Below are 23220 nucleotides of genomic sequence, written 5' to 3' on the forward strand. Positions count from 1 at the left end.
GGGGAGCACGAGGGGTGGAACTCTGTATCCTGATAGTGGTGGTGGGTACATGAACTTCTACATGTGTTAAAACTCATAGAACTGTGTACTAAAAAAAAAAAGTCAGTTTCACTGTGTGATCATTTGAACAGCTCCTGAGCTCATGCTCTAGAGCCCACATGCCACAACTACTGAAGCCCACGACCATGAGCCCCAGAGCCCGTACTCTGCAACAAGAGAAGTCACCACAGTGAGAAGCCGGCGTACCACATCCAGAGTAGCCCCCACTTGCCACAACTAGAGAAAAGCCTGTACGGCAACGAAGACCCAGCACGACCAAAATAAGAAAGAAAAAAAAAAAAAAAAACCTGGCTCCGAGGGGAGATGTGGTCAACCAGGCTGGGCTGGCGTTAGCCCACTAGCATCTGAAAGAGGTGGCCTAGAACCTCCCAGAACTCAGAGAACTGGACCAACCTCAAAAAGCAACAGTCCTTTAAGAGGAAGGGCCCAGGATTCAATGTCAATTATTTAGATTTTATTAAAAAAAAAAAAAGTAAAGTGCATTTTTATTTAAAAAAAAATATATAAAACCCACATAAACTCAGGGTCCCTTGTGCTGGGCAGTTATCAGTGGTGCACGGGCTTAGCTGTCCCTTAAGAGTGGAGGTTGCAAGGTGTAGGGATGAACGGCTGGGTTTGAAGGCCAGGGCAGGTATGGGAAAAAGGGACACAGGTTTGTAGGCTGGAGGAAGGCAGGCAGCAGTCTCTTCCTAGAATTCCGAGGGATGATGTTCACTGTCATAGACTCTCTTCTGGGCTGGTGCTGCCCTCTCTCTAATGTGGCCGCAGCCTGATACAGGCCGGAAAAGTCCAGGAGGAGGTGGGCCTGAGCCCAGGGCCTTGGGAGGGCTGCGGGGCCAGCGTGGCCCTCTGGTCCCTGAGGTGACAGGATGATGGCTGCAAGGACTTGGCCAGCTGGGGAGGCTGGACCGCTTGGAGCCCAAGCTGGCCGCTGTCTCTGCAGCGAGCAGGGGCAGCCTGTGACAGTAGGGGAAGGAGGAAGAGGCCCGTGGGTGCGCCATTTCCAGCTCATCTCACACAGCCACTCTGGGTGCGTCCTTCCAACCTGGGAGCTGGGCGCTGGGAGCCAGGCACTGGGCTGGCCACAGGTGTGGCGTCATCCTGTCTCCTTTTCCTGTTTCACATTTTCAACTGTTTTTAAACAAAGGGCTCAGTTCACTTAAGGAGCATCTGCTCACTTGGGCAGGCCCCCATCTTCAGCCAGGATCCACAGGGACGTGGCCATCTGGGGTGGAGGGTCGGGGGGGCCTTGCTACTTGGCAGCGGGCTCTGTCGCTCCCGAGGGGTGGACACCACAGCTTCTTCCACAAGGAGGAGCAGAGATCCAGCCGACCAGCTCTGAGCACTCGGGGCCCCCAGAGGGAGGCCGCCTCCGGAAGTCTGCTCTCACACTACCGAGTCCCGGATCACAGAGCCCAGGCGGACCCGGGGCCGGGGGCACACCGGGGACACCTCCACAAAGCTGTCCTGGACGCTCAGTGGCCTCTTCTCTGACTCCGTGAAGATGCGGGTCCCCGGGGAGCTGTCCAACAGGGCCTGGTAGCCTTGGTCGAGCGGGGTGTTAGGGGGGCTCATGCCATTGAGCGGCCGGGTCTCAGGCGGCAGCACCACTGGGCGGGTCTTGGGGTGCACGCTGGCACACTCCCCCTGCTTCAGGAAGACCTTCATGCCACCGCGATGCCGGTAGAGGAAGAACAAGATGAGGAGCACCATGGCAAACACGAAGAGCGCACACATCACCAGGAACTCCGTCCAGTAGGACTTGTCCGTGCCCCAGCTGGCCTTGTTGCCTGCGCTCACCCGAGACGTGTTGATGATGACAGGCACACTGCCGCTCCGGCCCGCACCGCCGGTCACCTCATCCACCACCTTTGGGCAGTAGCTGGCCTCCAGCTGCTTGATGCCTCCCTCCAGCGACCAGCACTGGAACAGCCCCAGCTCCTGCTGGCTGCCCACTAGCAGCAGGTCCCCGGTGGCCAGCACGCGGCAGGAGGCCGAGGTGTTGATGGGGGCCCCATTGTGCAGCCAGAGCCGGGTCGCCAGGTTGGACAGGAGGGGGCAGGCCAAGGTGTTCACCGTGTGGGGCTGGAAATGAACCTGCTCACAGGGCTTCTCACCTGCAGGCAGAAGAGGCACAGTCCCCGGTCAAGGGCGGGCTGGCGTCTACGCTCACCCCAGGCTCACTCACCCACCTCCCTCCAGGCTGTGCACCTCGTTGCTATAACAGCAACTTGGGGACTTTGGGGACTGTGGGTCTCACTTGCCAGGACCCTGCTTCCAGGGCCAGAGGGATGAGTAAGTGAGGAAAGGCATTTATGCCCATCAGTGCCTGCAGGAGCCTGCCAGGCAGACTTGGCCCCTGCCTTTCCTCCATCTTTTGGTGGGGCACCTTACCTTTTGGTACAGACGCCCGGGCCTTGGAAGGGCCACAGAGGTTCGTGGCATTGCCCCCCTCGATGTCCTGGATCCACGGCCTGGGGACCAAAGAGTCTGGGATAGGACAGGAAACCCCACCAGCCTGCATGTGCCCGCCTCCTCCTCCATGCAGTACACGCTGTCACACAGTCTGCAGACGTGGGCCTGGGGAAGGGCTCAGGGACCACCAGGACCAAGGCAGGGGTGAAAGGCAGGCAGCCTCCCTTCGCGGTTCCCCAGCCCACAGGTTCTGTAGACAGACCTGGCATCTCCTCTGTCTACACAGTATTTACTTCACATAAAGTTGCTGTGATACTTCCTTAATCACAAAAGCAGAATGAGCCCCTAGAGAACGTCTGGAAGGACAGCCAAATCTGTATGTATTAACATATACCTGTCTCTTTTGCAAAGCACCGGCACTGACTTGATTTTGGAAAACACAGAACTCAACCAAGCACAAAGGCTAAAAACATTACAAAAATCACAATCAGAGGCTTCCCTGGTGGTCCAGTGGCTAAGAGTCCAAGCTCCCAATGCAGGGAGCCCAGGTTCCATCCCTGGTCAGGGTATTAGATCCCACATGCTGCAACTAAGACTCAGAATAACCAAATAAATACCTAAGTATTAAAAACAAAATAAAACTTTATGGAGCTAGAATATAATTAAGAAAAACACAATTACCCAGTCAACAATAACGGTGGCATTTTTTGGAGTGTTCCTTCAGGTATACGTATGTGTACACACACACACTGATGTTTTAAAATATAATACTGGAAACAGGTATGCACTTCAGTGAAGTACAGACACTACAAATAGGACAGATCCAACTTTTACTTAAAACGTATGTATTTGGGACTTCCCTCATGGCCCAGTGGTTAAGACCCTGAGCTTCCAATGCAGGGGGCCTGGGCTTGATCCCCAGTCTGGAAACTAGATCCCACATGTCACAGCAAAGATCAAAGACCAACTGCAGCTAAACAATTTTTTTGTTGTTGTTAAAAAACTAAAGCTTTTTTTTAACTGAAAAAAAAAAAAAAAAAGGAATTTTTCTTTATATTACACATATGTGGAAAAATCTGGGAGGATATATATTAAATCTAAGTCTCTCTATGTTGTAAAATTTGGGTAGTTTCTATTTTGTTTGTGCTTATCTCTATTGTCTAAGTTTTCTTAGACAAAATCAGTTATTTTGAAAACAATTTTTAATCGGTTTGTTTTTGGCCACGCCACTTTCACGATCTTAGTTTCCTGATCAGGGAACAAACCTTCGTCCCCTGCAGTGGAACAGCAGAGTTCTAACCACTGGACCACCAGGGAAGTCCCTTCATGGGTCTGTTAATGGACTGTTAAGGAGCCCTTATTTTCTGTTATTTAACTACATTCACGTGTCAATTCAGTCTCCAGCAAATCTTTTCACAGCTATGACATTTCATACTCACTACCAAATCCTGTCCCTGCTTTACAGATGGGTAAGGCAAACATAATTTACTGTCTGAGCTACAACTCTTAGAATCCACCTGCTGATGCAGGAGGTAACAGCTTCAATCCCTGGTCCAGGAACATCTCACCTGCTGCGAAGCAACCTGTGCACCACAACTCCTGAGCCCGTGCGGTACAGCCTGAGAGCTGCAATTACTGAAGCCCACACTCTAGAGCCTGTGGTCCCCAGCAAGAGAAGCCACTGCAAGGAGAAGCCTGTGCACTGCAATGAGAGTAGCCCCCACTCGCCACAACTAGAGCAAAGGCTACATAACAACAAAGACCCAGCACAGTCAAAACTAAATAAATAAAATTATTGAAAAAAAAAAATGATGTCCAGACAGCAGACACAAATGAGGCTGTGTGGTGATTCCAGAGGGTCTAAAGCAGAGGCACTTAGAGGCGGGTGCGCCAGGAGGGACAAGGGGAATGGGCCTGAACGAGCTCTCACCTGGAGGCCACTTCCGGCTGGTAGAGGGTGATGGATGCACACCTCGAGCCGTTCCAAGCGCAGTATGGGTCCCGGGCCAGGAGACAGTCCCCGCAGCTCTGGTACAGGCTGCAGTTGGCCACAGGCACCTTGACCACACTCGAGTGTGAGGCAGCGTACAGCAATCCCTGCAAGAGACACGCAGCATGGGAGGCAGGCCCCGGCTCCAGCGCCCCACAAAGCCACCTCCTGCGAGCCGCTTCTCACGCACCTGGCCCGCCCCCCACCACATTCCGACAGCTCATGCCCAGAGCCTAGATCTCTCCACCCGGCTGGGGCAGGAGGGCGGGGCACCCCAAGCCCACTGCCCAGACTCCCCACTCTGCTCACCCTGTCGGCGTCCAGGAGCAGGTGCCGCACGGGCTGTCCTGCCGGGAAGACCTGGAGCTCTTCAATGATGTGCATTGTGGTGCCCATGCTCACCGCCTTGTGCACCCAGCCGTCACCTGCGATAGGGACATTGCTCAGGCCCTGTGAGGAGCCTGCCGCCCATGCCCCCTCGACCCCCAGCCAGCCTGCTGTGGGCACTTACCAGTGCCCAGGAAGAGGACGTCGTAGGTGCGATTCAGGGTAGGCACGCGGTGGACGGTCACGCGCTGGTAGTGGGCCTGGGGCTGCAGCAGCATGCGGCTGCGGACCTGTCCGTCCATCAGGAAGTGGTCCTTGAGGAAGTTCAGCACGCGGTCGGGGAGCTGCAGCGACGAGTTGATCTTCCTCTCCCGGGCACTATTGGTGATGCACTGAAGGAGAAGGCGTTGGCTTGAGATGGGCGGCATTGGGGTGGCCAGCAGGATGGGTGTTCTACAGATCCCACCGGGATTGCCAAGCCCTGCCTCCCCAGTGGACAGCAGGGATTCCCCCACCCTCAGAAGCCAGGCGACAGCATGGCTCTCCAGTTCTGTGGAGCCAACACACTTATCTGCAGGTCCAGGGATGTGGCGCCATGGGCCCTGGATGCCAGGGTTTCCCCCTCTCTGCCCACCAACCACCCCTCGTTCCCCCACCCCCTACCCTGGGCATGACCGCACTTCCTGCTCCTATGGCATCCTTTCAGCAGGAAGTGACTAGAGTTCCTTTCCCAAGAAACCCTGGCTGAGCAAGGTGTCCTAGTGTAGGGGCCACAAGGGCGCCTGCAGCTAGTCTGCCATATTGCCAGAGGCTTCCTGGGTTTCCCTGGTAGCTCAGCTGGTAAAGAATCCGCCTGCAATGCAGGAGACCCCAGTTCGAGTCCTTGGGTCGGGAAGATCCCCTGGAAGAGGGCATGGCAACCCACTCTAGTATTCTTGCCTGGAGAATCCCCATGGACAGAGGAGTCTGCCGGGCTACAGTCCATGGGGTCGCAAAGAGTCGGACATGACTGAGCGACAGCACAAGGGCTCCTGATTCTCTCCGCCCAGGGACATTCTCTGTAGCAGCTCCGGGAATTAACATCCCAGAGTGACCCTCGATCACTGAGGCCCAGCAGTTGGTAACAGACACCCCAGTGGGACAACACTGAGATGTACTCCATGTAGTCTCCCAGGGCCCGCGGGGACTCAGCTCCAGGCGCCCACAGCAGCTCCGATCCCCACTTTCTTGGCTCCACCCCTCCCTCCACAATCCTGTCCCCTCTTTTCTGCTTCCGGGGAGTAGCTCCCCTAGAAACTGCCAGCACCCACATCCTTGTCTCAAGGTCTGCTTGGTGAGGACCATTTGCCCACAGCCAGCCACTCAACAACGAGGAGCTCACGGTGGGGCGGGAGAGAGGCTCACGGCAGGCGGCGCTCTGATGGGACAGCCCTGTCCAGCCCACTGCCATCCTGACGGCCACGGTCAGGTTGAACTTGGAAGGACAAGCAGCCCTGGGTTCTGCCCCCACTTTTGAGATGAGACAACAGACTTAGAGAAGGCAAGCAAGCCCAGCGTGGGGTGTGGACCCGCCCTCCCAGCATGCTGCCCTGGGGCCGGGAGCAGCACTCACCGCGCCCGGCCTGGGCGAGGGTACCGGGTGGGTCACTGTGTACCACTGCTGCGTCTCGCGGTTCACCTCCTTGAAGAAGCCGCTGAAGGTCGACTGCACGTCCTTCATGGTGAAAACACACACGGCAGAGCCCTCCATGGTCCCCCCATTCCTACCGAGGAAGTTGGCTAAATGAGCCCCAGGAGCCTTGGGGTTCCCAGTGAGGCCAGCCACTCGCCCCTCACCCGGCCCGCTCCCAGCTAGGTCCCGGGGGGGGGCGCACCACTGGGGTGTGAAGACCCCGTAGAAGAGGGTGTCCGGCCAGTCCTCGGGGCGGGGCGTCAGCGTGAACACGTCCTGTAGCACGTTGAACGGGAAGCCATCGTCAGGCCGCAGGCACACCAGCTGTGCCTTCAGGAAGGACGTCCAGCGCTGCTGCAGGACGCGCCCGCCCCCCTCGTCGCCCTGCATGAGGGAGAGAGAGGCTGGGCTCAGGGGTGGCTCCTCACTTCCCCTCCCCAGCAGTGGCTGAGACAGACACCAGGAAGGGCCTGACAGACACAACACCAGGCCTGAGCTCATCGCAAATAAAGAAGACAGGGCACTTCCCTGGTGGTCCAGTGGTTAAGATGCTATGATACTTCCAGTGCAGGGGACACCGGTTCAATCCCTGATCAGGGAACTAAGATCCCACATTTTGCATCCCATGGCCAATACATGTGTGTGTGTATATATACGTAGAGAGAAAGAGCGCCTCTGGCTAAATCTAAATTTCACATAAACAATAAATTAAAAAAAAAAAAAAAGACTTCAAGTGGCAGCCTTCAGTTCCCCTTTGCCAGAAGACTGGCTAGGTAAATGACGGTGCTTCCCTAATTGCAAGGAGCCAGAAAAAAGGACGAAGGGAAGTCTGTCTACAAACATGAAAAGATCTCACGATTTACTGCTGAGCAGAAAGGGAGGCTAAAGAGTTGCATTACAGTATCTCTTTGTTTGCATATGGTTTTACATAATACGAATATGTACATCTCTACACATGTGCAAAAGAATAAAGATTAGCAAGGAACATTCTAAATTGTCAACAGTGGTCACGTCTTGTGGAAGGATGAAGAGATTTTAACACCGACAGTCACCATCTAGTGGCTGCTCAGCACATTTCTAAGCACCCTACATGCTGAACAGAGGAGGGAACTGAAACAGATTTCTCAGCAAGGAAATTGTCCAAGATCATACGACCTGCAGGGTTTGAACCCAGGCAGCGGGGCTCCAGCATCGACACTCTTAATCACCATACCAAGTTGCCTCTTTATTTTGTGATTTTTGTGTGTACTTTGCTATGTCTTCACATTTTTTTTAAATAAGGAAAAAAACAGACATTTTAACTTAAGAGAAGACTTCTCTGGTGGCCCAGTGGTTATGAATCCACCAGCCAATGTAGGGGACACGGATTCGATCCCTGGTCCAGGAAGATCCCACAAGTCTCAGGGCAACTAAGCCTGTGCACCACAACTACTCAGCTCCAAGTACAGCCTGGGCTCCGCAACGAGAAGCCTGTGCACCACAACTAGAGAAAAAGCTCCCGCTCACGGCAACTAGAGAAGAGCCTGGAAGCAATGAAGATGTAGCTCAGCCAAAATTTCAAGAAAAAAAGAGAAATGCCAGTAGCCAAGCTGTTCCTTCTGGAGGACAGGAGAAGGCTGCAGATATGGAGCCTCTGGGGTGGCCCAGCCCCCTCACCTTGCAGATACGGGCGATGCGGGACACCACGGTATTCTCAAAGAATTCCAACTCCTGGCCAGTCTCGCTGAAGAAGAAGTAGATCTTGTCATCGTCCCCTTCCGAGCTGCCCAGGCTCTCAGGAATGTGGGCTGAGGCCATAAATGCTGGGTCTGTGGGGGGGAGCCAGTGGGAAGCACCATCAGCCCAGAGATCCCAGACAGGCGAAGACTCTGCTCTCTGGCCCTGCTGGGGGTACAGGACCCCCTCCCTGGGGTCTGGGGACTGCCCCCTGGGTGGGCGGTGGGAGGATTTCACCTCGAAGCCAGTTGAGGGAGCTCTCGCTCTTGATGGGGCGGAGGCTTTGGCTCCTGGAGATGGTCGGGTCATTCCCCAGGAAGCTGCTGGCTGTTGCCGTGTACAGCTCACCATCTGCCAAGAGAACATTTCCCATGGGAATGGGCCCTGGGCACAGCCCCTTCCCGCTCAGGGCCCACAGTGACCTGAGCGTGGCCCTTCTTGCTTGAAGAGGACAGAGGAGGGAATAAGAGCTAAGAAGAGCCGAACTGAAAGCCGCCCGGGGTTGCCGCACCCCTGGGAACCAGCATGGCACCAACCATCCGGGCCCCTCTGATGCCCTGCCCCCCACTCACCGACCACCAGGGCCGTGGACTTGAAATTGGGGTCAAAAGGACAACGGCCCTTGCCATCTTCCAGGAGGATGTTCCCCTGCTTGTCCTGTGCGAGTGTGAAGTTCTCCACGTCCTGCAGAGGAGCAGACGGGGAGGTCAGGGCCACACCAGAGAGTGAGTGAGCTTGGCCGAAGAGCAGGGAGGTGTTTAGAGTGAGGGCAGTGGCCAGAGGGCCTCTTCCCCATCCTGGCCCCGGGGCATAGTCCCCACAGCGCCTCACTGTGACCCCTCATGGTGGCTGTCCCACAGGGCAGAGAAGAGGCTCAGAAAGGCGACATGAGCCAGGAAAGGGCAATGATGTAGTTCAAACCCAGGAACGTCTGACTCGGAACCTGGCTGCTCTGACCCACGCCCTGAAAATGCCACTCTCCGCTAAGTCATGCAAAGGGCAGAAATGCAAGGGTGTGCGTGTGATGAGGAGGGTGGATGAGGTGGGCTAGTGGGGATTGAGCGAGAGCTGGAGGAAGTGAGAGGGTGTGATCGTGGGTCAGCCAGGATCTGTGTGCCCAGGGAATCCTATGAGTCTGTCCTCCTCTCCCCGCCCCCTGCAGGGAGACCCACTCATCAGGGCTGGGGCAGAGTCCCGGGGCTCTCAGGGCCCTTGGCCTCCCAGAAGCCTCCCACCAGGGCCCTGCCCTTCACCAGCAGTCAGCGCTGCAGACCAGTTCCCTGGGGGCAGAAAGACAGCTACTTCCTGGGACAGCCAGGGGCCGGCCCGGGGTGCAGTGGGGTACTCACAATGTAGGTGCACGCGGGGCTGAAGGCCTCTGTGCCGCAGGCGATCAGGTGGCTGCTGTTGAGAGGCAGGAGGATCTTGATGTAGTTTTGACAGTCCCGCTAGAGGGAGGAGGAGACTGTCAGGCACAGACAGGCACCAGGGGGCGCCTCTGAGCACCCCCCACCAGACCCAAGGCACAGCACCTCCTGGAGCAGAGGATCACAGAGCGTGTGTGTGCATGTGTGTGTGTGTGCGCGCACGCGTGTGCATGTGTAGGAGGGGACCCTGGGGCTGAGTTAGCTCTGTGACTGGGAAACTTCACTTCAGTCTGGGGTGAAGGCACAGAACATCTCCCTTTTGAGCTGTCTTAACCCCACCTGGTGAGGAAGTTGAGCCCAGGACAGGAGGAACACATAGCCCTGAACCCTGGACTCCAGACTCGCGGATTGCCTCTGAGAGGGTGTCCTAACAGGCATCTCCTGAGCTTCTGACTGTTCCCCCAAAACTGCCTCCTCAGGGTCTCCCCACTTTCATAGATGTCAACTCCATCTTCTCAGGCCCCAAACCTCACAGCATCCTTGACTCCCCTCTTATACCAACCCCACCCTGGTTCTTCCATCAGGGAATCCTGGTGGCTCCATCTTCAAGATACGTCCGGGGTCTGACCGAGACTTCTTGCTCCCTTTGTTGGTCCAACCCTGGTCCGGGCTACCATCCCCTCTCGCCCCTCACTGGTCTCCCTCTATCCTTGCCCCCAGGAGCCTGCTCCCCACCATGGTGGTAAGAGCGACTTTCTGAAAACCCACACTAGACCATGTCACTGCGCTGCTCAGCCTGTCAGCGGTTCCCCAAATACCTCACTCAGAGTGACATTCACAGTCCTGTTCTTTACGTCAAACCCCTCACCCCTCCTTCTAATCTCGGCTTAAATGTCTCTTTCTAAAGGAAGTGTAACCTGACTACCCTTAAAACAAGACTGATTTCTTCCTTTTCACAATGATAGAATAATCAGGAGATCAAACCAGTCAATCCTAAAGGAAATCAACCCTGAATATTCATTGAAAGGACTGATGCTGAAGCTCCAATACTTTGGTTAACTGATGCGAACAGCCAATTCACTGGAAAAGACCCTGATGCTAGGAAAGACTGAGGACAAGAGGAGAAAGGGTCAACAGAGGATGAGATAGTTGGATGTTATCACTGTTTCAATGGACATGAATTTGAGGAAACTCAGGGAGATAGTGATGGACAGAGAAACCTGGCGTGCAGCAGTTCATAGGGTCACAAAGAGTCGGACACAACTTTGTGATTCAAGAACAACGATAATAACCAGTGTCTCAAAGCACCCAGGCACAGAGTGAGTACTTAACACATTTCTGTTGAATAAAAGAAATCAAAAGCAGCCAGGACTTGAACCTGTGTTTTAAAAAACAATTTGGGGGGCGGGGGGTCATGCCACTTGGCTTATGGGATTTTAGTTACCCGACCAGGGATTCGGAGTCCTAACCACTGGACCCCATGAAATTCCCTGAACTTGTGTCTTGGTCACAAGACTGGTGTCTCTTGCCTTCACCTTAGCTGCCCCCTGCTGCAGTCAGGACCAGGAGGCCTCTGGGAATGGTGGGGAGTCTTCCCAAAGAACCCTGGGCTGACTGGTCCCCACTCATTGGTCTGGCCAAAACCAAGCTGAGATATGTCAGGCCTGCCACATCAAACACTATCATCAAAGGGACAGACTCCCACCCCACCCAATCACTGCTCCTGCTGGAAGCTGACGTCTGTTTGGCCCTCGTTATATGTATTAGCTCACTGAATCCTCGTGGTGAGTCCAGCGAGACAGGCATCCTTACCCCCATTTTACTAAGGCTCGGAGAGGCAAATCCATTTGTCCAAAGTCACAGAAATAGTAAGTACGGAGTCGAGACACAAACCCAGGTCTGGCCATCTCAGAAGCCCATGTCCTTTCCACCACAGCTGGCAGCATCTGCTCCCGCCTCCGGCCTCCATCCTGGACCCAGACCTACCACCTCCAGCCCAGGTCACCTCCAGGTGCTGGCTCACCTCTGGGTCCTTGCCCTTGAAGCTGCACTGCTGCTTTCTCTCTGCATCGGCAGGCCACAGCAGCTGGGGAACCAGAAAGGGAAGGGTCAGTGTGCACCTGGGAACAGAGGCTCCACCTCTCGATTCTTTGCCCCTCCCCCATTTGCATTATCCTGGGACCCAGAAGTTCCACCCCCCACCCACCCACCGGCACCCTCCACCCAGCCTACCCCTGAGCATCATCTGACCTCCTGGTACTCCCCGCCTGGCAGGAAGCTGACGCTGCTGTTGAGTGCCAAGAGGGCCTCTCGAGCACCCACGTACACAGTCCTGCCATCCTTGCTCAGCAGGAGGGCTGTGTAGTTGAAGATGTTTTCAGCTTCAAATTTGAGGAATGGCCGCTTTTCAGAGCCTGGAGAGAGGATGATGGACATTACCTGCGGGCCACTCCTTCCAGGAAAACACTCTTACACCAGCCTCTAGAACAGACTGATGCAGTTGAAGGTAGATCAGCAAGGCAGTGGGTGCATGGGGCTGAGGACTGGCAGTCAGATTTAAGAGGAGCAGCACTCCCGGATTCTCAAACATTATGTATGAAAACAAATGCACAATGATGAATGTCAAAGAACATTAGTTACAGCACCATTCATGTTAATGAAAGACTGAAATCACCTTAAATCCAACCACAGGGGGCTGGGTGAAAATAAATCTCAACACTTTCTATGTCAGAATACTATGCAGCTGGTGAAATCATGCTGTATTAGCAACTCCAGACAAACAAGCAAAGTTATCTAAGAAAGGCGTGGTCAAAATATTAAGTGAACTGAAATAGAAAGTGATGGATTTTGAGCATCTAACAGAATGTAAGAAACCAAAGTCTCTTTAACATTCTCCTTTGAGTGGCATTAGACGTAAAGAAAAGGACTTGTAAGCACAGCCCACTCCCGTGGGCAGCAGTGAACACGATTCACAGAGGAATGCTAACATGAGGCGCCAGCCTTCAGTTCTCAGCACTGCTTCGTGTCACTCATGGGCGATTTATGGTTATTAAACAGAATGTAAATGCTAATAACCTTAACCTCAGAAACTTGAATCTACATCAGACAAGCACTATGATGCTGGGGGGTGAAAGGAAATCAAGGAAAAGGCAGTCTCCGTATCTTCCTCTGAGAGGAAGGGCCTCTGAGAATAAGGGCCACAAGAGACTATGGTTTGTAGAACAAGAACTTAAGGCTTAAGTATATTACTTAAATTTTAAATTGCAAAGGTAACCAAATATAGAGGCAGACAACGTTTGGAGGAAGTGGGGAAGGGTGATGGAAGTGATGGAAACCTTTACTTTTCTTAGGGGCAAGTCAGTAAATCCAATAAACCAAGAAATCGTGGAGTAAACATTTTATTTAAGTGGAGGGAACCACTCTGTAACAAGAAGTCTAAATGATTAAAATTGCCCCTTTTACCCAGGCCTGCGGCTGGGGAGACTGAAGCAATTACTGCTTTTCACAATAAGTCTTTCTATGCTTTAAAAAAAAAAAAAAAACTACGTGCATGTATGTATCATATAAATTTCAAGTATCTTTCATTGTTGTAGCATATGTAATAACAAGGAAAGATACTAGTTATCTACCATTAAATGAAAATGAAAAAACACTATGCATAGTTAGATTCGAATTTTTTGTGGAAAAACATAAACAGAGAAAAAGTCAAGAAGGATGAATCACAAAATACTGAAAAATGGTATCCTGGTAGAATTCTTGGTAATTTTTTTCCCTTTGCACTTGTTACCATTTTTTTGATTCTACAGGTTACACTTGTGCAATGCTAAAGAAATAAATTAGAAGGAAAGGAAGAAAAAGATATACACACACATCTATCCACCAGGGTACTGCCTGTGCTCTCAGTGACTAATGGATTGGGAGGGAAATTATTTTAAAAATTCTAGGCAGCTGATAAGAAGAGAAAAACAAGCAAAAAGCAGCCACCGTGCCCAGCCCCAAGCATCTCGTAACTGACCAGTGGACTGCAATCACGCTAACAGTTTCATGAAGCTGAGGAAGCAAAAAAAAAAAAATGCACCATGCCAACAAAGCAGTTGTGAAGACAGTTTCATGTGTGTTTACAGGGTGAGCATTTTTACATACCCCCAGCCTGGCTCCACAAAGGGCAAGGAAACACGAAGAAAAGAAGGTAGTGAAATATAAATGCTAAAAATCAGGAGCGGAGGGGGAAAAAATCTGAAGAAAGCATCTAAACCAGAAAGGAAGGATGGGTTCACATCAACAGGTCATAAGGTCCTCAGGCAGCTACCAGACATGGGCTGTGCATTTAGTGTTGAGCCTCCCAGTGGCCAAAGAGAAAAGGAAAATCAGTTTACCTTGTCCTCACTGTTCAAGAGGAAGAACACATACCAGCCTTTTTGGGGGGAGCCAGGCTTTTTACCTGGCTGTTCATGCTGAAGGAAGCCCTTCAGCAGGACTCCCCAGCACGTAAAATGGGAAATCCCTCTAGCGAATAGGAATGATGGAGTTCCCAAGGCTGTTGTTCGTCACAAGGTCTCCTGATGCGGTAAGGCAGTATTACAAGGTGCCAGTGTGGGAGTCTACGAGGGAATCTGCAGCTAGGAGGCCTGTCAGTCTAGAACCAGAGCGGAAACACGGGCTGCGCTGGCAACTCACAGGGCAAAGTCCTGCCCACCGTCCAGAGCCTGAACTCTACTGCAGGAACCACGCAGGGCAGCTGTGGTCTGGAGAAGTGAAGGCCTCTCTGAACTCTTACGTTCAGACTGGAATCACACTGGATTCCAAGTCTTTTGCCTCAAATTCCCAACTCCTCACCACTTCCTCTTAGCACTCTACACATTGGAAGGGGGACTTCTCTGGTAGTCCAGTGGTTAAGACTTCGAGTTCCCAATGCAGGGGGTGCAGGTTCGATCCCTGGTCAGGGAACTAAGATTCCACATGCGGCTTGGTGCAGTGTGCGCGCGCACATACACACACACACACACACACACACACACACGAAGGATACGCTGGCAGGCCCAAGGAAAGTTTCCAGCACTAACCCCCTACTTTTCCCAACCGTAAAACCCAACACATAATTGAGGCCCAATTATGTTGCTTGTACTTTGAGCTGATGAGCTGGTCAGCCTTTTGGAACAAACAGCCTGGTCATTTTGCATTCTGCTCTGGGAAGAACCATCCCCCTCCCTCCCCCAATCAAGAGACCCCTCTGCCTGGCCACCACAGATGCTGCCAGGAAAGTGCTGGGTCAACGTGGTGTACTTATTAAGTCCCTGGGTACCCAAGATGGTCCTGTGAGATAGAAACTGCTGCCATCCCCAGGTTACAAATGAGGAAATTGAAGCTCAGGATCAGTAAGCAATTTACACAAAGCCCCACAGCAAGAGTCTGTCATACAGAGTGAAGAAAAGAGAAAAATAAAACATACTAACATATATATGTGGAGTCTAGAAAAAATGGTACAGATGTACCTATTTGCAGGGCTGGAATAGAGAGGCAAACAAGTGTGTTGACAGGGGGTAAGGTGGTGGGATAGATGGGGAAACAATGGAAACAGTGACAGTCTATTTTCTTGGATTCCAAAATCACTGCAGATGGTGACCGCAAGCCATGAAATTAAAAGATGCTTGCTCCTTGGAAGAAAAGCTATGACCAACCTAGACAACATATTAAAAAGCAGAGACATTACTGTGCCAACAAAGGTCCATCTAGTCAAGGCTATGGTTTTTCCAGCAGTCATGTATGAATGTGAGAGTTGGACTATAAAGAAAGCTGAGTGCTGAAGAATTCATGCTTTTGAACTGTGGTGTTTGAGACGACTCTTGAGAGTTCCTCGGACTGCAAGATCAAAACAGTCAATCCTAAAGGAAATCAGTTTTGAATATTCCCTGGAAGTGCTGAAGTTGAAACTCCAATACTCTGGCCACCTAATGCAAACAACTGACTCATTGGAAAAGACCCTTGGGGGGGGGGGGGGGATTAAAAAAAAAAAGGAAAAGACCCTGATGCTGGGAAAGACAGAAGGCAGAAGACAAGGGGAGGACAGAGGGTGAGATGGTTGGATGGCATCACCGACATGACTTTGAGCACGCTCCGGGAGTTGGTGATGGACAGAGAAGTCTGGCATGCTGCAGTCCATGAGGTGGCAAAGAGTTGGACACAACTGAGCTGAAATGCCTGAACTGAGGGTGGTGGGATGACTTGGGAGACTGGGACTGACGTGTATCCACTGCTGTGTATAAAACAGATAGCTAGTGGGGAGCTGGCATATAGCGCAAGGAGCCCAGCTCGGGGCTCAGTAATAACTTTGAGGGGTGGGACTGGAGGTGCGCGGGAGGTCCAAGAGGGAAGCGTATGTGTATACATACAGCTGATGGACCTTGTTGTACAGGAGAAACTAACAACACTGTAAAGCAACTATACTCCAACTAAAAAAAAAAAAAACAAAAAAACACCAGAAGTGTGATGGAAGGCCAACTCAGGAGGTCTCTTCCCTGGACTCCTGGTCTACAAACTGCAGTAAAACTACCTGGAAGACCTAAACTCTAGATCCACGAGCTAACCCTGAAGACTCTGAAGATGCTGGCCCATGATGGGGCCTGAGAACGCGCAAGTTTTTGAGCTCCCAGGGGATTTTGAAGTAGGAGGCTCACGGAGCACACTTTGAGAAGCATCATGTTTATAGGGCAGGGTAGATGCCATCTCACCGAACTGGAGTTTTCTCATAATGCGGATAATGAAAAGAAAACTCACAGCGGGTTCACAAGGAGTCAGCGAGACCAGAGCAAATGGCCACTGCAGTCCCTTGTCTGTCATTTTAGCATTTTAAATTTATTTTTAATTAATTAATTAATTTCCGGCTACACTGGGTCTTCAGTGCCATGTGGGCTCTCTCGAGTTGCAGAGCGGGGGCTGTTCTCGAGTCACAACACACGGGCTTCTCACAGACCAGGATTTCCTGCTGCAGCGCACGGGTTCTTAGCGCACCGGGCTTCAGTAGCTGTGCGCACAGGCTCAGCTGCCCCAAGGCATGTGGACTTTTTACAGACCAGGGATCGAACCCGTGTCCCCTGCCAGGCAGGCAGATTCTTAACCAGTGTACCATCAGGGAAGCCCCCTCCTCATCCTTTCACAGCCCTCCAGTTTCCTGACAGTGAGGGCTTATCTGCCTACAGAGGAGGCGCGATCCCGTAAGCCTGGGCAGAGGCCGCTCTTGCAAACTGTCCAGACACAGGAATGCCAAAGGTCAGAGATAAGCTTCAGTACAGGTGGCAGCTCAGCCTTGCTCAGGCCTGGGGGCATGGGGGGTGGGGAGACTTGCCAAGGGTCACAGCCAGATGGGAGGGGCAGCCGAGGCGCCAGCTGCCCAGCCCTGGTCCAGCCCCACCCTCCAAATGCACCAGCTGCCCAGGAGCCCCCACGCCTCCCTGGTCACACTGGAGTCAATGCAACCACCACGGGATAGCAAACACCTTGAAGAGGCAGGCAAGGGGTCCCCTCACACGCATTCCCATTCTGGGGATCCTGCCGTTTGCTCCCTCCGCCCCACATCTATCAGACTCAAAGCGCCACGGTGTCCTGAAGGCCTGGCCATCCACAATCCCTCTTGCCCTGTGGCCTTCACCAGAGCCAGTCAGTGGGGCTCGCTTGCCAGCTGGGAGTGTCAGCAAGTCAGAAGTTAAAAACACAGACTCAGAGGGACTTCCCAGGTGGTCCAGTGGCTAAGACTCCGCACTTCCAATATAGGGGGCCTGGGTTCGATCCCTGGTCAGGGGATTAAATTCCTGCATGATGCAATTGAAACCCAGCACTGTCAAATAAATAAATAGCACAGACTTGGAGACCCAGGTTCAACTCCTGCCTCTGTCACTTACTGTCTGTGTACCACTAGGACCAGTCACTTCACATCTAGGAGCCCTGTTTTCCATATCTGTGAAATAAGGATAATAGCACCTTGCCTCTCAGGGTAGTTACAAGAAATGAGATTAGACATGTAAATAGTAATACACGTAATAACCCACATTTACTGAAAGCTTCGCTCAAAACAACTTTGCACACGTTATCACGGTGTTGGCACGGTGTCTGGCACATGATCAACACTCCAGCAGATCAAAAACAGAATCAGAAAGCCCTGCAGGAAAATCCAGCCTGGCGAGAGCTGCCAGAGGAGCAGGGCTGTTTGGAAGAGCTGGGCTTCCCTGGTCCTCAGCCTGGGCGTCTCTAACCTTGGCCTGCGCCGAGCCAGCAAGGGTCTCACAGCCAAGCAGACAGCGTGGGCTCAGACAGGGGCTGGGGTCACGGGCCCATGTGGGGCGCGCGCGCGCTCTGGTTCCTGCTCAGCGGTGTTCTGAGTGGGGTTCCTGCCTGAGCTTGCCTCTCTGTGAGTGTGCGTCTATCTGTGTGTGTGTGTGTGTGTGTGTATACACCCTACTGCAGGGCTTGTCCGTGCTTGTGTGTTCGCTCCGGGGTGCCATCTGCAGAGGTGACTGAAGGGGGGAGGGTGTTCATGCACTCAGCTCCCCAAGCGCTGGGGCACGCAAAAGGGTCAGTCTTAGCGTCTACCCTGCCCTGTGTGCGGCAGAGTGTGTCCCGTGCTGCTCAGACACCCTCCACATCCTCTGCCCAGCGGGTTAGTCCAGTGCAGAGAAGGTCGGGCTGCCTGAAGCTGTGGCCGGTTCTCCCAGGTGGAATGAAACGTTCCCGTCCAGCCTAGGGCCGGCCTGAGCCAGTGCTTCTCCAGGGCTCCGAGATGGTGAGATGGGGGCTGACGTGGGCGGGTGGGGAGTGTGGCTTGGGCCTGTCAGGCCCCCTGTCAGGCTACCTGCAGGGCCCCTGCTTCCACACCCTCGGGGGCCAGCGCTCTCAGCCGGAAGTGATGCCGAGACAGCTCAGCCCCCAGCCTCAACTGGAGTTCCTACCCTGGGCCGTGACTCAGCCGGAAGCCCGGAGCTGTCCGGGGTGAGTCGGGAACAGGCCTCAGCTCCGTCCCCACCCCGGGGCAGTCCCACCCTGCCAGTCAGGCGCTGCAGCAGGCCCCCGTGACTCAGAGCCCCACCCCACCTTTCCCGCACTGCGGGGTGGGGGGGGCCAAGGCGGACGCTGACCTGGCCTCAGCAGCCCGCCCTCCACAGGCCCCAGCAGGACTCAGCCAGAAGACATCAGCTTCCCTGTGGAGTCAGAGCCCGGAAGTTGCCCCCAGCAGGCAAGAGGGGTGGGGGGCGGCTGGCTGCCCGTCAGCTTGAATGCCAAGGTCCCAGAGAGGGGTCTGTCTGGGCCCTGGACAAGAGCCCCCCACCCCCCTCCCCGAGAGGCTCTGTTGGAGCACCTCTTCCCCAGGGAGTCACACGGAGGGACCCTTGGACCCACCTGCGCCCGCCGGAGCACCGCCCTCCCGGACGGGCGCGCTGACTCAGCGCCAACCTGCATGTCGTGTCCTCCTCTCGCACCGCCCAGCGCCACGCTGGGCGGCCCGACGGGCTGCAGGCGGCGTGCCAACTCCGCTGTCACCAGCCCCGGTGCCAGGGCAGAGCACCCAGACAGACAGGGAAGGGTCAGTCGTGGTGGGGGAAGGGGGCTGAGTGCCGGAAGCGCTTCCTACTGATTGAACCCCGCCTGGAAGGGGCCGGCACACTCAGGAAAAGCCTGGCTCCTGGCTCGCTGCTGCTCCAAGCCAAGCGCTCCTGCCACCCCCAGGCGGCCCCCAGCCCCTTGCAGACACCCTCTCCTTGTGTCCATCTGGCCAGCAGAGTCTTAACCCAGGACCTGTCATGAGCAGCTGTCGTCTTGGGAGCCTGACCCCATCTACCCCACCCAGGACCAAGGTCAGCTCCTACAGCCCTCTGCTTCAGGGGCTGGCTGTCCCCTCTCTGCTGAGGCCTGTACCCCCACCTCCTCCTCTCAGAGGCCCCCCCACTTTCTGAGGAAGCTGGGCCTTTCAGGCATAAACAGCCTCAACTTCCCGCTGTTCTCTCCGGTGCCCCCCATCTCCTCAGAAACCAAGTCCTGGGTCATCAACCTCCACCACGCATCCCAGAAACTGGTGTGCCCCCCTCCTCGCCTTCTCAGCCCAACTCCTGAGAAGAGCCACCCAGAGCCGTCTCCACTCCTCACCTCCCACTCACTCCCTGACTGGAGTCAGGCCTTAGCCAGCCCCACGCTCACTGGGCCCGGGCATCATCTCCCTGCCAAACCCTGGCGCCGAGGGGCAGGGCCTGGCGGGGGTCCCTGAGCGCCTGCCACGCCAGCCTTGGCTGGGGGGGTCGGTAGGGGGGGTCTCCTCATGTCTCCCTCATCCTCCTCCTGGGCCTCATCCCTCCAAGCGCTGACTCAGCACTCTAAATAAAAGGGCTGCTGCGGGGCATCCTGGCTGGGTCACTGTGAGGTAGGAATTACCATCCGCTTTTCGAAGGGGAGAGAACCAAAGCGCACGTGAACTGACATGCCCTCAGTAACGCGGTGAGGAAGAGCGGTGGGGCTGGGATTTGAACTTGGGCCACCGGCTCCAAAGTCAGTGTTACGAATCACCTCCAGCCTCTCCAGCCTTTCTGCCTTTGAATCTTCTTGTTCCCTGGGGTTGTTGGGCCTTTGGACCTTGGGCTACACATTCATTCTCACTGTTTCAATGTCCTGGAAGCTGGTGACCCCCCCCAGCCTCTTCATCCAGTGCACGCCAGACCTCATGATGCGGAGACCCTCCATGGGCGCCTGCCCGCCTCTGCCCCTTCCCAGACCACTCCTCGACTTGGGATCTTGTGTCTGTGGGGCATCGCTCACCGGGAGTCACACTTCCTGTCTCCCTTGCTCTCACCATGGACATCTGGTCCACAGTCACATCCTGATAAGTCCCCTCCTCAATGCCATCCAGGTCTGTTCCCTTCACCACCCCCTGCCCCCTGCCCTGCTGCTGGGAACTGTCACTGTCCTGGGACCCAAAGCCCCAGCCCCTAACTCACCAGTTCATGCCACGTCCCCCTCCCATTTCAGGAGAGCTAACTGCAACTCAGGGTCCTATTTCTCCTCCCCAGCCTTCACCCAGGCAGTCCCCTTGCCTGGAATGCTCTTCCTTTTGACTAACTCCTACTCATCCTCTGAGACCCAGCCTGCTTTCACCTCCTCCAGGAGGCCTTCCTGAATCCCCGGGTGAGCAAGGGCCCTCTGTGCACCCATCACTTCCTGTCCACACTCTGGCCGTGCACTGGCCACACTGGCCGACGAGGAAGGGCCTCTGGTGCCTGTCTCCCTCACCAGGCTTGGATCCTTGAGGGTCAAAACTGTCTTACTGGGACTTCCCTGGTGGTCCAGTGGCTGAGAATCCGTCTTGCAATGCAGGGGACTTGGGTTCGATCCCTGGTCCAGGAAGACTCCACACGCCGCAGGGTAACCGAGCCCATGTGCTACAACGAGATAGCCCTCGTGCTACAACGAGACAGCCCTCGTGCCACAACAAGGACCTAGCGCACCCAAATAAACAAATAAATAAAAATAAAGTGACCCTTAAAAAAAAAAAAGCTATCTTATTTGTATCCAGCATTTGTATCACCTGACCAGGTGAGTTCCAAGGAGTTGTTCAATAAACATTTGTTGATTGAATGAATGATTCAGAGTCCCAAGTCCCACTTTGGGGTGCTCTGGTCCAGGGATGGACATAAGATTCAAAGGGGGCAGTCCAGAGGTCCTGAAGCCTCACATTCTTGAGACTGTGTCTGAGGAGCACAGCCCTTCCCTGTCCCCTCCCCAAAAGCTCAGTCCTGGGATCCCAGGGTCCAGAGGGAAGCATGACAACTAAAAGTACTGCAGAGAAGCAGGGAAGGTCACAGACTGGAAACAAGTCAGAAGACTTGTGAGTCCTGACTGTTATCACTGACCAGCCAGACAAGATAACCTGCCTTTTCTGGGAGGAAGCCACTTTGCAGGGCTGCTGGGAAGACCAAAAAAAAAAAAAAAAAAATGCAGTCCATGGAAGTGACATGCTCCCAGATTAGGACCACCAACAATTAGGATCAGCCTTACCCATGCTCCCCCACCAAGTCCTCATCTTTGCCCCTGGCCACCTTGAAGCCCCCTAGGAAGGGAGACAAAGGGGACAGATGGGGGTGCAGCCTCCTACCCCTCTGAAGGGGTAGCTGCTGCTTCACCCAGACCCTCACTGCTCAGTGGAACAAGGACCAAGCCTCAACAGGTCTTCAGAATACTTGGAAATCTGGATTTTTATAGAAAATTTCCTGAGTTTTAAATACTGCTGACTAAATAAAATTTTTCTAAAACACCTGGAGGCCAGACAAAGATCTATCTCCAAGCTGGCTCTAACCTGTTGCACAAACATCTGGCTGAGACATTTGCCCCAGTCTCCAGAGAACCACATTCCTGGTCAAATCTGCTCCTTGCTTGCTTGCTAAGTCACCTCAGTCATGTCTGACCCTTTGCAACCCTGTGGACTATACCCCGCCAGACTCCTCTGTACATAGGATTCTCCAGGCAAGAATACTGGAGTGGGCTGCCATGCCCTGCTCCAGGGGATCTTTCTGATTCAGGGATCAAATCCATGTCTCCTGCATTGGCAGGTAGGTTCTTTACCACTAGCACCACCTGGGAATCCCCTAGGAGTCTGCTGAGTCTACCCTACTTCCGACCATCGCTGGGCCATCAGGGCATGAGTTGGCTCCTTTGTCTAATCCAAGCAGTGACCTCAGTAGTTTTTTCACCAGATGGAAACATACAACCTATTATTTAAGGACCACATCAGAAGCTGTTCTTCCAATCCTAAGCACCCAGGGATGGGGGAGTGGGCTTACAAGTCCTAAGAAGCGGACAAAGGAAAGAGTGACAGACATGCCCAGAGTCCAGCTTTTTCTCCAGGCCCCGTGCCATCCCCCCTTCCATGCTGGGAGATGAACGTGCAGGTGTATCCAGCTGTGGCCCAAGTTACGCAACCTCAGAGTATTTTTTGCTGGGCTGGCACACGGGCATTTCAACACCCAGACAAATGTGGGTTATTCAGAGGGCAGAGTGGAAGCAGCGAGGGGCAGGGAGGAGGGAGAGGTGTGGTCCAGCCCCAGGCAGACCAGGTTCTGGGGCAGAAGAGGACTTTGAAAGAGCTGAACCAGGAGCACTTGAAAGGTGGACTGAGTTAAGCAGGAGCCTGAGGGATGGCCTCGGATCAGCCCTAGGGCGGTGATGGAGGGAGGTGTGTGGAAAGGATGGACTTGCTTATTGTTCTACCCCCAGGGTAGGCAGGGGGTCTGCACTACTTCATTCCTGGGCCAGAAGGTCTTAGCAGCAAGCAGAGGGCCTACAGACAGCCAGCGCTCAGACTGTATCGACCAAATTGATGCAAATAACCTCACCCAAGAAGGCAGGCAGAGATTACCACCACAGAGAAAAGCCGCTACCTTCTACTGGGGACGGAGCACGTGCCAGGCACCAGGCCAAACACTTTACATACATTATTTCATGTAATCCTCTCAGAACCCAGAGAGGTGGGTCCTGCTATTATTATTCCCATCTTGTCAATGTGAAATCGGGCCTGCAAGAGGCAGGCGCTGGCCCCAGGTTGTGCAGTCAGCTAGCTGTTAGCCCCACAGTTACAACTCGGCGCTGAGGGGCCGTGGAGATGCCAGCCTACCAGACAGAGCTGAAGACAAATGTTCACCTTC

General features: G+C 54.0%; 1 protein-coding gene and 1 long non-coding RNA gene across 5 annotated transcripts in view; one reads left to right on the forward strand and one right to left on the reverse strand.

Annotated features, from left to right (window-relative positions):
- Positions 1-492: 492 nt before the first annotated feature.
- The window catches only part of SEMA4B (semaphorin 4B), a 41452-nt gene continuing 18724 nt past the window's right edge, over positions 493-23220 (reverse strand). Inside the window, exons 3-15 of the mRNA XM_020909337.2 lie at positions 11798-11961; positions 11571-11633; positions 9530-9628; positions 8753-8864; positions 8418-8531; positions 8121-8272; positions 6667-6848; positions 6405-6555; positions 4977-5184; positions 4775-4890; positions 4406-4572; positions 2455-2534; positions 493-2177 (exon numbers count right to left, since the gene is read on the reverse strand). Coding sequence (XP_020764996.2) covers positions 1447-2177; positions 2455-2534; positions 4406-4572; positions 4775-4890; positions 4977-5184; positions 6405-6555; positions 6667-6848; positions 8121-8272; positions 8418-8531; positions 8753-8864; positions 9530-9628; positions 11571-11633; positions 11798-11961 — 2339 coding nt within the window. The 3' untranslated portion in view covers positions 493-1446. The remainder of the gene's footprint in view (positions 2178-2454; positions 2535-4405; positions 4573-4774; positions 4891-4976; positions 5185-6404; positions 6556-6666; positions 6849-8120; positions 8273-8417; positions 8532-8752; positions 8865-9529; positions 9629-11570; positions 11634-11797; positions 11962-23220) is intronic.
- LOC139038758 (uncharacterized) lies at positions 17711-21075 on the forward strand. Of its 4 annotated transcripts, none has more exons than XR_011491914.1 (3): positions 17711-18526; positions 19315-19389; positions 19977-21075. It is a non-coding gene; the product is annotated as an uncharacterized lncRNA (long non-coding RNA). The 4 variants fall into 4 exon arrangements; XR_011491915.1 differs by lacking the exon at positions 17711-18526 and having other exon boundaries at positions 19028-19389; positions 19977-20707; positions 20897-21075; XR_011491916.1 differs by lacking the exon at positions 17711-18526 and having other exon boundaries at positions 19028-19389; positions 19977-20432; positions 20593-21075.

Source organism: Odocoileus virginianus, chromosome 16 (genome assembly GCF_023699985.2).
Source record: "Odocoileus virginianus isolate 20LAN1187 ecotype Illinois chromosome 16, Ovbor_1.2, whole genome shotgun sequence".
In the NCBI taxonomy this organism is placed as follows: domain Eukaryota; kingdom Metazoa; phylum Chordata; class Mammalia; order Artiodactyla; family Cervidae; genus Odocoileus; species Odocoileus virginianus.